At 54.6% G+C, this 12,384-nt stretch overlaps 4 protein-coding genes across 4 annotated transcripts; 2 read left to right on the top strand and 2 right to left on the bottom strand.

Moving 5' to 3' along the window:
• Nucleotides 1-123: 123 nt before the first annotated feature.
• ATEG_09371 (putative filamentation protein (Rhf1)) lies at nt 124-3,873 on the bottom strand (the record flags this gene model as incomplete). Its single annotated transcript, XM_001217992.1, has 5 exons — nt 124-2,544; nt 2,599-3,160; nt 3,247-3,598; nt 3,682-3,805; nt 3,868-3,873. The coding sequence occupies 5 exons, from the start codon at nt 3,871-3,873 to the stop codon at nt 124-126; spliced, it is 3,465 nt and encodes a 1,154-aa protein (XP_001217993.1).
• A 380-nt stretch (nt 3,874-4,253) lies between these two features.
• Nucleotides 4,254-6,689, top strand: ATEG_09370 (RIX1/PELP1 family protein; the record flags this gene model as incomplete). The annotated part of the gene is made up of 2 exons (XM_001217991.1): nt 4,254-4,592; nt 4,662-6,689. 2 exons carry the CDS (start codon nt 4,254-4,256, stop codon nt 6,687-6,689), a joined length of 2,367 nt encoding a protein of 788 aa, XP_001217992.1.
• Nucleotides 6,690-7,526: 837 nt separating this feature from the next.
• ATEG_09369 (uncharacterized protein) lies at nt 7,527-8,373 on the bottom strand (the record flags this gene model as incomplete). The annotated part of the gene is made up of 2 exons (XM_001217990.1): nt 7,527-7,550; nt 7,672-8,373. 2 exons carry the CDS (start codon nt 8,371-8,373, stop codon nt 7,527-7,529), a joined length of 726 nt encoding a protein of 241 aa, XP_001217991.1.
• Nucleotides 8,374-10,257: 1,884 nt separating this feature from the next.
• On the top strand, nt 10,258-12,217 carry ATEG_09368 (MFS transporter; the record flags this gene model as incomplete). The annotated part of the gene is made up of 3 exons (XM_001217989.1): nt 10,258-10,827; nt 10,895-10,967; nt 11,031-12,217. The coding sequence occupies 3 exons, from the start codon at nt 10,258-10,260 to the stop codon at nt 12,215-12,217; spliced, it is 1,830 nt and encodes a 609-aa protein (XP_001217990.1).
• Nucleotides 12,218-12,384: the final 167 nt, after the last annotated feature.

Below are 12,384 nucleotides of genomic sequence, written 5' to 3'. Positions count from 1 at the left end.
CAGATATCTATCAACAAGAGGAAGTCCTCCAGGTATCACACTGTTGAAATGCACGAAGAATACAAATAGGACGACTTTGGTTGCCCTTGGATACAGAAGACAATGAGGGATGTCCGTATGTACTTAGAGGACATACACACCGGAGCCAATGTTGGACCAGTGTCGGATGGGCCGTCGGTCCTCCAGCTCAATACACCACCAAAGCACTTCCTTCAGCTTTTCAACTTGGCCCTGTGCTTCGTACGCACGCGACAAGGCGTACCAAGCCTCGGTGTTATCCCACGACGTGCCCCGCTTGGTCAAGGCCGACAACATCCCATAAGCTCGGTCGCGAGCCGCGATCCGGTTGAGGAGCTTGGGCTCTTCGTCAGGAGTCGTAGATGGGGACACTTGACGAGCTTCGGCCTGCGTCGTGTCAATCACCGACTGTCTCTTTCCTTGTTTGGCGTCGTCTTGCTTTGAGGCCGAGCTCGGCTTCGGGACGAGAGATAGCATCGACAGGTCGGTTTCGATTTCGGGCTCCGGCGGCTCCAAGGGTAGCTTCTGTTCCCAGATGTCGAGGAGCAGATTGGATAGCGCGATGATGGCCTTCGGATGGTCAGGGTCACGAATAAGGGCTTGCTCGAAAAGCTGCATCGCCTCGTGGGGACGCGACTGTACGTTCAGTAGCAGTCCTTGTTCTGTGTAGAGATCAGCCCAGAGCTCTTCTGAACTTCTGGGTACACCCCATCCGCGCTCCCGTAATCCTCGGGCGGACGAATCTTGAGCAGCCACAAGAGCCTCTACTCGGGCGATATGTTTGGAAGCTTCCTCACAAGCTTCCCGGGCGTCCTCAAACAGTGACGCCCGGCGGTACAGACCGGCAATGAGAAGCCAAATCTTGACCAGGATACAGAGCGCATGGCGTTGGGCCTGGGTGAGCGGAAACTTGGTCACCGCTCGAGTCGGGGAGTCAAAGCCATAGGAAGTGGGAAGGCGGACGTCTTGCTCCGGCGGTTGCTTTGAATGACCGGCTGGAGCAGGCTGGTGTGTGTGCTTCATGTTGTGGGAAACTGGGGGCAGTTGCTGTTTTGCGCTTTGCTCCTGGTTTGCACTGGAGATGGCGAGTCCTACCATATCTTGTTGCGCCATCTCTTCGCCATTGGCCTGTGGGGTCCTAGTTCCATCTACGCTTGCCACAGGGGAGGGTCCATCCCCATTCACATGGGTCGCGTCTTGGTTTTTGAGCGTACTGCTGCGCTTGCGGAGTTTCCGCGAGTCGGATCGGGCTAGTGTATGGGAAGTCCCAGGAGGGGCACCCTTCTCTTCATCTGTCACGTGTATTGCTGGCGTATTATCTGTACGAGATTCCGCCTGAACGGATGGTGGATGTGGAATCTCTGGTCTAGAGGCGATCGTGGACTCCGCTTTCTTGTGCCGTCCAAAGATACTGCCACGGAAGCTTTTCACAGTACCGGCCGAGCTCTTGGGGGGAAGTAGCTGGTTTGACTTGGCAAGTTTATCCTCTGCTTCGAGGTCCAAGTTACCGAAGAGTGTCGCAAAGAGGCTGAGCAGCTGCTCGCTATGGTTAACCGCCGCTTCGGGGCTCTCCATGACTTCGACGAAAGCAAGTTGGCTCATGCGTGTTTCGATGATGCGTTCTTTCTCTCGCCCTCTTAGCTGACAAATAAAGGCGTGTGTCATGCCATTAGCGTTGGGGTCCTGTGTACCGTGCTGTTGTTTCTGTGGGCGTCGGTCTTTGTGGGCTAGGGAAGTAACAGCCGCGGGGAATTGTTCGAATGCCGCTTCACAAGAGCGTTCAGCGATATCGAAATCATTTTTCGCGCTCAGCAAGAGGGCGAGTAGATGCCACAAGGGCACAAGATCGCGCTCACGAGTGAAATCCCCTCGCGAGCTTCCAGGATGGGTAGTGGTGGTCAGAGCTGATTTGACGTACTCAATTGCGCCATCGATGTCCCGATCTTCCGCGAGAAGTAAAGCCAGAGTATACAGCGATGAATAGTTTGACTCATCCTCCAACTCGGGCGCAAGACTCTTTTCCAAATATTCGATTGCCTCTGCACGTATGTCGTCCCGCTTTTCGCTCACTGGCGTCCAACTGGCCCAGTTGGCAAGACCAATACCAATGCCTCTATAAGCCATGGCTACATCAGATGGGATCACCATCTGAGAGCGAGTGGAGCTGGTTTCTGGGTTGATACGAATCTCATTCCCTTGACCGTCGTTGTCTTCTTGAACATGCTTGTTCACGAACTTCTTCAACAGAACCACAAGGTCTCGTGCCTTCTCGGCTTCCTTGGCGGATCCGAAGCAGCATAACATGATTACACCCTCGGAGAGCGTTCGGAGTAGGATGCCGTCATTCTCCAGTTCGCCATACTGGGCTGACTTCTCCGCTCTCTCTTTCGCACTGACAACGATTTCGATATAAGAATCCAGAGCTTTGACGGCCAGGTCGAACTCTGCCAATGCAGAGTGGACATGGAAAAGTCGCCGAAGAATTAGGTGAGAGTGGTAGGTCTTGGTCGCCGCGCGGTACAGGATCTAAATGCAACCTGTGAGCTTTTGATGTGAACCGGGAATGGTCGGGACACTTACATCTAGAACGTTCCGACCAACTGCATCTTGTCCGCCCTCGCCCAGGTCGGCATCATTCCAATGAGAGCCACAGAGGACTTCCCAATTCCGAATCACTTGTTCCACCCATTCTTCTATCTGGGTATTGCTAGCGTCTGCCGTAGGAAATTTGACCTCGCGGAGGAGGTTGCTTTCGCATATGGATTCGATACGCTTGATCTCGCTCGCGAGTTGCGGGCGTTCCGGACCGTTCCCAGCAGGAGCGTAGGCCAGACCATGTTGAAGGATGGCCGACAGAAGGTCGTAGTATGACTTCCATACTAGTGATTTGGAGGCAGAGGGGCCGGTGCTACCGGGAATACTCTGCGACGGTAGCCCCTGCTTGACGTGGGGATGATTCGACCACGCGCGGAATATCTTGAGGGCCGTTTTAACCAGTTCGTCGTTGGGAGCAGCGAGGTCCTTGCAGGCTTCATCACCGGCCAGCAACGCCCCCTCGGCCAGCAGCTTCTCCGACCAATGCAGGAATTGAGGGTTGTTGGAAGAGGATTGACCGTGGCTACTCAGCCATGCTGTGAGGGAGCTGAACGTTGTCAAAGCATCAATGGACCCGGATATGGCGTGTTGCGCGGCGCCTGACCGGAGATTAGCACTGTGACTGACACATACTCGGAAAACCAGGACATGCCTTTGATGTAGCAACCCTTGACCAGGCACACCTTGGTCCATGAGGAGAGCTCCTCCCCGGAGCTTGTGAGCGTGTTCAAGGTCTCTCCAAAGTCTCGGGGAAGGCGTGCTGCGGCCAATGCCGGCTCATTGAGGGCCCAATGGACCCAACCCAAACAAATCTGTGCCTGAAACACATCTTGATGCGACCCCTCGGCCTTGTCAATGGTGGAGAGGAGGGAAGGGATGAGCTCGGAAACACTGTAGGAGGCGGCGGAAGAAGGTCGGGCGGAGGAAGGAGACTTTTGAAGATGTTGGGCGATCTGGTATTCGGCGGAGGCTACCTCTAACAGGCCTATACACAGAGCAATACGATCATTCCGTCGATCAGCCAGGGGGCTCAGCGGGAGAAGAGGAGGACATCAAGCGATTACGGACAGGTCTTTTGAGGAGCGTGTTTCGTCACTTTGCGAATGAGCTCGGGAAGTTCGTCCCATTTGTTCTGGCATCGCGCATTATCCAGGGCGGCGACATAGCGATGCCCCTTATCGGAATCTCGACCCTATCGGAAGACACATATGAGCGGGACTCTCTCCAGGAGGGGAGAAGTTAGGCACGACTCACGGTCATGGTGGAGCGGGATTCGGGAGCAATGGGAGGAATCAACAGGGAGAGAGAAGAGAGAGTCTGGGGGTTGAGAGAGAGTTGAAACGTCCATCCATGATCCGGGGGCCCACCCCAAGGCTGGAGAGGAGTTCAGTGGTAATAATAATGACAATAACGGTAGGCGATGCGAAGGAAGATGAACGTGCAAGAAACGATGATGATCATCGTTGGTGCCAGGGGAGACTCCGTCGGGTCTCGTAATGACCGCCGCGGCCTTGTAATGACCGTATTCTTACCGTACCGAGGCTTCATATGCCTTCAATTTTTTTCCTCTACAGTGACCTACCCTGACCTTCCCTCTATCACTACCTCCCCACAAGCCATTCCGAAGGATCCTCGGCGTCATGGCCTCCATGTCCATGTCCCTCCATGCCGTCAATCACCGGTTGACCAACATTCCCGTCAAACAACTCCCTCCGTTGGCATCCTCGCTGGCGGCCTCGCTCAGCAATTGCGGAGAGCTTCTCTCGTCTCCTCAGTCGCAAAAAGCTGCCAAATCCGATTCCGACAATGCGGTTCAAGTCCACAAGCTGATGACTCGTCTGACGAGTCTTCTGCAGGATCGTACCCCCGAAGGCCGTTGGACTGCAGTGGTGCTGGTGAAGGCTGTGGTGGAAGCTGGTCAATGGGAAGTTTTGCGCGCATGCGAGCCATTCGTTCGTGGGTTGATGGGGATTCTGACTGTGAGGACCCTCAGTTGCAGAGACAATTGCGACGTCGAAAAACAGAAAACTAATCGCATCTTTGGATAGAAAGCCGACCCCATCTCGACGAAGAAAATGTGTATCATCACCTTGACCCGCATTTTCCACCTCACTTACCAGTATCCCACTCTCGTTCGCGAGATAACTACTCCGTCCCTCCCCGGGTTCATTACATCGACGTTGAACCTCATCTCGGTCAAGCCGTCTTCCGATCCCGCCAGAACTCTGAAGCCCAATACCCCGTTTTTAGATATCGTGCTCCATGCATTCAGCGAGTTGATCGCACGACACCCCACTATTTTCCGCCCCTTCACTGCGCAGATCCATAGTGTTCTGCAGACAATCATCAGCGCGACATCTCCGACGTTCCCCGAGCCGGTGGTGGATCTTGCGGAGCGCCTCTTTGTCCTTCTCCATGTGTGCGCCCCCAAGAATAGCTCTGGAGAAGAATGGAAGAAGGCCTGTCAGATGGCCATTTATTCGGTGCATGACACTGCGCATCACGTCTTCCGAGCCGTCATAGAACAGTGGGAGTCGGTGGATCCATCTCTGCGCCAAACCGCCAAGCAATTGAACTACAGCCAAGAAATGGGGTCTCTCGAGCCGGATGCGCTGGGGTTGTCTGGTTGGCAAGGTCTTGATTCTGGAGTGAACCGACTTATTCTGCTTTTGCGACTTCTCTCTCGCTTCTTAACGACCGCAACCGCGTCCACAGTGGTTATCCCGGTTGGCTCGATCCTGGATTTGACCTCGCGATTGACCGCTCTGACTGTGCCTTCCGACGCAAAGGACGTCCAGGCCAATCCACAGATTAGTCGTTCGGAAAGAGATGGCCTCTTCACAGAGCTCCCTCGCATCCACGTGGCCTGCATTGACCTTCTTTCAACATTGGTTGGTGTTCTGGAAATCGGGGCTGTGTCGATAGCGCAGACGATCATGGAGCAAACCCTCTGGGTTTTCCGTGCAGAGAAATCCATCCATGAACTCCGCAGCTCTATGTACAACCTTGTTCGCACGTTGCTCGCCCGCATGGGACCATCGATGACCAAACAGAGCGTATCTTCCCTGACCGTTTTGCTCAAGTCTTGTTGTTCCGATATCTTGCCGCCGGTCCATGAACAGCCTGCCGCGGTCAAGACTTCCTCCTCCAAGTCCAGTCAAAGCACGGCGAATGCGGATTCATTCTTGAATCCAAGCCTGAAACAAGGCCGTAATATAGATGCATCGTCGTCATTCCCTAGTCTGAGAAAAGCCGCGTGTGAACTTCTCCCGGCCGTGTTGGCCCACCTTCCTATTGAATACCTTTCGCCCGCCCTGCGAGCTGAGATTGACCGGACGATCATCCTGACTTCTGAAAAGGAAGCAATGCTGGCCAGTGTCCTGAACCCTGTCCCGGCTACCCAAGGCCGTGGCGTGACTGCCAGCATCATCCCCTTCTTAGCCCGGAGCTACGGCGCAGACATGGAGGTGGAGGCTCTCATTAGACCGAGAATGCCCGTTTTGATGAACACAGGCGGCCTCGCTTCGTACAATGACGTGGATGAGGACGAGGAAGAAGAGGAATCAGTCTCCGCAATGGCTCCCCAGACGGCCGCGGAGAGTAGCGGATTTCTCCAGCCCTCGGCTACCCCAATCTTGCACGAGAATCTGACAAGCACTGAACCCATTCCGAACCGACCGCAGTCTGCGAATAAGCGGACGCACGCAGACGAGCCTGCTCACGCGGCCGTATCCTCTACGCCTGCCAAGCGCGAAGAGAACGTGCAGACGAAGAAACCGCGGGTCGAGACTGATGTGACGACTGCTACTCAGCCGTCCCTGCGCCAGGCCTCTCCTGCAACGTTCTCTGGCACTGCTGCTATCTCTGTCCCTACCTCCTCGACTACTTCTACCACTGCCCCGCAGGTCCAAGCCACGGCGCCGCCCACCACATTAAACAGCGGCCTGTCGTCCGGGGCTGCTACAGTGGTGGCAGCGGAAGCGGCGGAGGATGAGAGTGACGATGAACTCCCAGCGCTGAATATTGATCCGGACACGGACGACGAAGATGACGAAGACGTCGCCATGGCGGACTAACCATAGAGTATATACCACCAATGAACCTCATCTCATGTATCATTTCTATCACATGTCATGTATGTATTCTATTGATCCCACCCAGGTATATGCAACGCAGACACGCCTTGTATATCTAAAAAGAGAACACTACCACCGATCACATCACCCTTACCCCCCTAGACCAGAAGCTACCTCCATCCCACGAACTAAACCACGCCTCCCCCCAACACCACCAGCTCTCACCCTCAATCCCCAGCCCCAATCCCAATCCGCGAAGCAGACTGACAGGCACGGGCTCGGCAAGCCAGAACCCGCCGCGCGAGAAGTCATCCATGATATACCGCGCCGAGAAGAGCAGCCAAGCCGCCGCGAATAAGAAGTTCGCGGCTCGGCGGAGCCAGCGCGGTAGACTTTTCGAATTGCGAGCCAGGACAGCTGGGAGGAGACGGTTCGCGACGACCTTCTGAATGGCGATGCCGATGGGCTGCAAGATAAAGAATAGGAATGGGCCTGAGATTGGATGCGTCGGCGAGAACTGGGTGTAACTGCCGCAAGCGTGCATGGCGCCGCTGATACCAAAGGCGACGATGGCCACAACGCTGCGTCGGATGTCGCGGTGGGTGGCATATCGCGGTGGCAGCAGTGAGAGCAGCCCGTGTGCGGTTGAGGTGAACCCGAAGCGGAAGAGTTGGTGCCACCATATACTCCAGCAGCCGGCGAGACCGTGATCCAGGGCGGATGGGAGAAGGGGGCCAAAAAGATCGGCGTAAAGCCAGGGGGCATCGAGGGGAGTAGATGTCACCGTGCGGGAGGCGGAGGGGAAGGCGACGGATAGGCCGAGGAAAATGAGTGGATTTAAGGTTGAGACAAAGGTGACGGCTGTGTAGATGCCGGTACCTGTGAGGAGGAAGCGGTAGACATAGACCAGAAAGTTAGGGATTGGGGACAGGGGGGTTAGGTAGCTGAGCGGGAAGGGAGGTGGGAGAGACGAAGCTCCTACTACGCCCAAGAAGTACGGGTCGTGCATCATGAGGACCTTGATTAGGTCCAGGGCAAGGTAGGTCGTAACAAAGGTGCCCGCTACGGCTCGTAGCCGGGTTCGTGCATCGGGTGGCTCCGGTGTCACGGTTCGTGCTTTGTTTACAGCGGAGAGTGGGACAAGTACTGAGGGCAATGGGTCCAAGGACGAGATCCGCCAGTTCCATTCGGGGCCTCGCATGTTGAGTAACAAACCCAAAACCCAGTTCAGACGATGCACCATCGGCTTGGGATATGGTTGCCAAGCGAGATGTTCTTTGGGATACTTGGACGTTCGCCCGTTAGTTGTGGCAACTAGACTGGATTTGACGCGTTCGATTCGTTGAAATTCCAATTCTGGATCGTGAAAGACCAACAGGGTTGCCGTCCAGATGCACCACCAGGCGGCGATCAGTCCCACCATGTAGCCATTTGCCCCGAGCAAGGCCCGTCGGGAGCGGATGGCGTCAATGGCCAGGCTGACGACGAGGCCGAAGACGAGCTGGCGCACATAGTGACCACCGTAGCGACGGGGGATGATCAAGGCAGACAATGGAAGAGCTGTGAGAGCAAGGAAATGCCAGAGCAAGACGGATTTGTATTTGCCCTGTTCAATAGAGATCTCAAATTGAATGCGGTTGTTGTTGATGACGTGCAAGTAGGAAGGGGGCAGCGGATCTGCCATGGAGACCGGTCAGTAGTCGGGTGGGCGACACATGCAGTATGTGCGTTCGAGGCGTTCGTTAGGTGTTACTACAGTAGGTAGTTACTTGTCGTGAATGGAAGTAAGCGCGAGACTTGAACCAGGTCGAGGGGGAGCGGGTCAAGAGGAGGATGAAGACAACGCCGAAGAATGCCGGTCACAAGAACATATTTTCTTTGTGCGATCTCTTTGCTTTTTCACTTGATGACCCACAGCTGAGCTGGCATGGGAGGGATCTCCCATTTCGGCCAGGCTTCATCGCCCATCATGGTGTATTCTGATGGGTCTCATCGGTTAAGCATAATCGGCAACCTTATGTGTAACTTGAGCAGCGAGCTCGATAGGATCCTCTTCGACTCGCTTACGGCTTCAAGCCTGCATTGTTGAATGGGAATAGCTGTCCATGATGATGTCATGGGCTGTAGACTTGGACTTATGTCCAGGTGGAACAAGGTCAGATGCGCATAGACCGTTTCTCCCTGTCCCTGTACAATTGTTAACATTCGTGACATCTATAGATGGAGTACTGTGGATATGGGGTGCATTGGCCTCGGCGCAAGCGAAGATGAACCTTCACTTCATACTGCTCCACCCGCAGGGCTGGAACGATCATGACTAGGAGACTGGTGGGAAAAGTCGGTCAGGAGAGTATCTAGAGACCTCTACATAGGTAGTAGACCAGGTACATACATACGACGGTGGCGCACGTGCATCGGCCCTTCCTGCCGAAAGCCAAAAGAGGAAAGAGGACGACTGCTTCTTCATCCTTCGTATGTACTGTACTGGACCTGATACCATCTTTCACCTTCTCATCTGTCATCCATCGGCATCATCACTTCTCCTCCGTCCATTCGCATTCCCTCCACCTCTTGAATCTCGAGATCCTCGCCAGATTGACTCCCCCACAGGAGATTACCCCAACTAGCTCCACCATCACCCGTGGTTCCTGGGGTAGAGATCAAGGCGACGCCCGCGTTCAACCGTGTCTGGCGAAACATTATGCACCTTCAATCAATCATTCACGTGGAGGATGCTGAGACTGCATGAATCATATTAACCCTGCTCTTACTCCGTTCAGACGGAGTTCGGCGTGGGTTTCAACGAACCCATCGGTGATTCCGGTGCCTCCTACCTCCGACATCTCTTAGCCGCTCACGCTAACGAAGATAGTGCCCGATATTGTTGGGTGGCTTTCCAGCCTGATTGCTTGCGCTTGGACGAATCCGAGTCTGGATGTCTGGCTAGTGTCGCACTGACGGAGATATGTGCCCTTATGCCCATAATCCTATGAGGAGACGGGCTGCATAACATCTCGTTGTTCCCTGACTCCCCCCTCTTGTGGTCATCACCCATTGGAGGGCGACACGGTCCTCGCTAGACCCTTGGTCCTGTGCCGATATTTCCGACTATCTGCGAGATGAGGCCTGCGTCACCGATCAAGCTAGTATCACACGGTCCTGGTGGCCCGCTACCGCAGCTGCTCCTGACCCGACCCCCCGGGGATCTATACACTTTTTATGACTCTCATTTTATTCTTATTATTCTCCTAACGCCTCAATCTATAAATAATAAATAGGCTACTATCCTCTCGCTCATCCGTCTGTGTTCTGTTCATTCCGCGCGCCCCCCTCCCTTTTCCCCCTTACCTTCCTCATCTACCCATCTCTTCTCTTTTGCACCCCTTCCCCGGGATTTCGCAACAGAGCAACGTATCCGCCTCATTGACTCTTCCATGTTTTGATCCGTCAGTCTCGGCAACCGCTTGTTTCTTCATGTCCTGCATTACACCCATAGCCTATTTCCCGGCATCTTTCCTCCGCCGACGTTGAGACCACCTCCGTCCCCGTCAATCGACTTCCGTTCCGCATGGCGGCTGCGAACTCCCCCCGCGCGGCGGCTGAGTCCGTCAAGCCCACCGGCATTCCCCACTGGCGCCTGATTGTCGACCAAGGCGTCGTCACGCAAGACATTATCGACTATCCATATGCGGGCTCAGGAACCGAAGATGATCCTTTCCTCGTTACCTGGATTCCTAATGATCCACGGAATCCTATGACCTTCAAACCGGCCACAAAATGGTTCTACACAATGACCATGGCGTGGGCCACCTTGGCAGTGTCCCTAGTTTCCTCAGCCTACACCGGCGGCATGGAACAAATCCTGGAAGATTTCAGCGTGGGCACCGAGGTTGCAACACTGGGCGTCTCGCTTTTTGTGGTGGGCTTTGCCATAGGACCTTTGCTGTGGGCCCCCATGAGCGAGCTCTGGGGGCGACAATACCTCTTCCTCTTCAGTTACTGTGGCCTGACCGTGTTTAACGCCGCCGCCGCGGGTGCCCCGAACATCCAAGGGTTGATCATTTTCCGATTCTTCGCGGGAGCCTTTGGGTCTTCTCCATTGACCAACGCCGGTGGAGTAATCGCAGATTTGTTCCAGGTGTGTAACTCGGCTACCATGTTCCCTCGGACGTTATACCGAAGGTGCTGATAGCATCGGTTGGCAGGCAAAGCACAGGGGTGTTGCGATGAGTATTTTCGCTGCAGCGCCATTCCTCGGACCCGTGATAGGACCTGTTGGTAAGTCATATCCGCTACCCAGTGGATATCTGAGGGCTGTGCAGACTAATAAACGTGGTGTAGCTGGGGGTTTCCTAGGAATGAATGCAGGATGGCGGTGGGTGATGGGCCTGTTGGCTGCTTTTGCAGGGTCCCTTTGGATCGTTGCCGGTCTCATCGTGCCCGAAACATATTCCCCTGTTCTGCTGCGACGTCGTGCAGCCAAACTCTCCAAGATAAGTGGAAAGGTTTACAAGAGCAAGGTGGACGCGGACCAGGGGCGGCGGCCGCCAAAGGAGATCTTCATGACTGCGTTGTCTCGTCCATGGATCCTCTTGTTCCGTGAGCCGATTGTTCTCTTGCTCTCGATCTACATGGCTATCATTTACGGCACTCTATACATGATGTTCGCTGCCTTCCCGATTGTATACCAGGGACAGCGCGGTTGGAACCAAGGTATCTCCGGCCTTGCATTTTTAGGGATCGCGGTGGGCATGATGGCCGCCGTCGCGTACACACTCTGGGACAACAAACGCTACATTAGAGAACAGGACAAGCATGACGGATTTGCACCGCCGGAGGCTCGTCTCCCACCTTGCATGCTCGCCGCGATCGCTATCCCTGTGGGTCTCTTCTGGTTCGCCTGGACCAACTATCCCTCGATACACTATATGGCTAGTATCGCGGCGGGGGTGCCGTTTGGATTCGGCATGGTCCTCGTGTTTCTAGGTCTGATGAACTATCTCATCGATGCCTACACTATTTTTGCCGCCTCGGTTCTCGCCGCCAGCTCGGTTCTTAGATCGCTCTTTGGGGCCGTGTTCCCTCTTTTCACCACCTACATGTACGAGGACCTAGGGGTACATTGGGCGTCTAGTATCCCAGCATTCCTAGCTGTCGCATGTCTTCCGTTCCCGTTCTTGTTTTACAAGTATGGCCCAGCCATTCGACGGAAATGCAAATACGCGGCCGAGTCGGATGACTTTATGCGCAGATTAATGGAACAGGCCGTCACCAAAGTGCCCCAAGAGACGGAGGAGACCGAAAAGGGGCCACATACGGATGGAAGCCACGAGAAAGGCACCACCTCCACGTCGACGACAAGCGAGAGTTCCCCGGTTGAAGATCTCCCTTCTGCATCTCAATTCCACAGGACGCGGTCTTTGGCGTCTCAAACGTCACGTCTGTCGGATGGTGTGACGTCGCAAACTGTATACGACGCCAACCCCTACGACATCGACCGTGTGAATACACAGGAGTCATTTAAATAGTAGGCTATCTTACCCGTCTGGCAGGGCATGCTGTGTGAAGTCGGCTGAATGAGACAGTAATGATGGGGATGTATATCGAGAGGATAACTGGGGTAAAACTGCTGCATAACAGTATCTACTCATTTACATACATGCGACATATACTATGTACCGTAGGACTTAGCGAC

Source organism: Aspergillus terreus, genomic scaffold (genome assembly GCF_000149615.1).
Source record: "Aspergillus terreus NIH2624 scaffold_14 genomic scaffold, whole genome shotgun sequence".
Classification (NCBI taxonomy): domain Eukaryota; kingdom Fungi; phylum Ascomycota; class Eurotiomycetes; order Eurotiales; family Aspergillaceae; genus Aspergillus; species Aspergillus terreus.
Note: the sequence above shows the minus strand (reverse complement) of the source record. Positions and strands in the feature narration are given on the sequence as shown.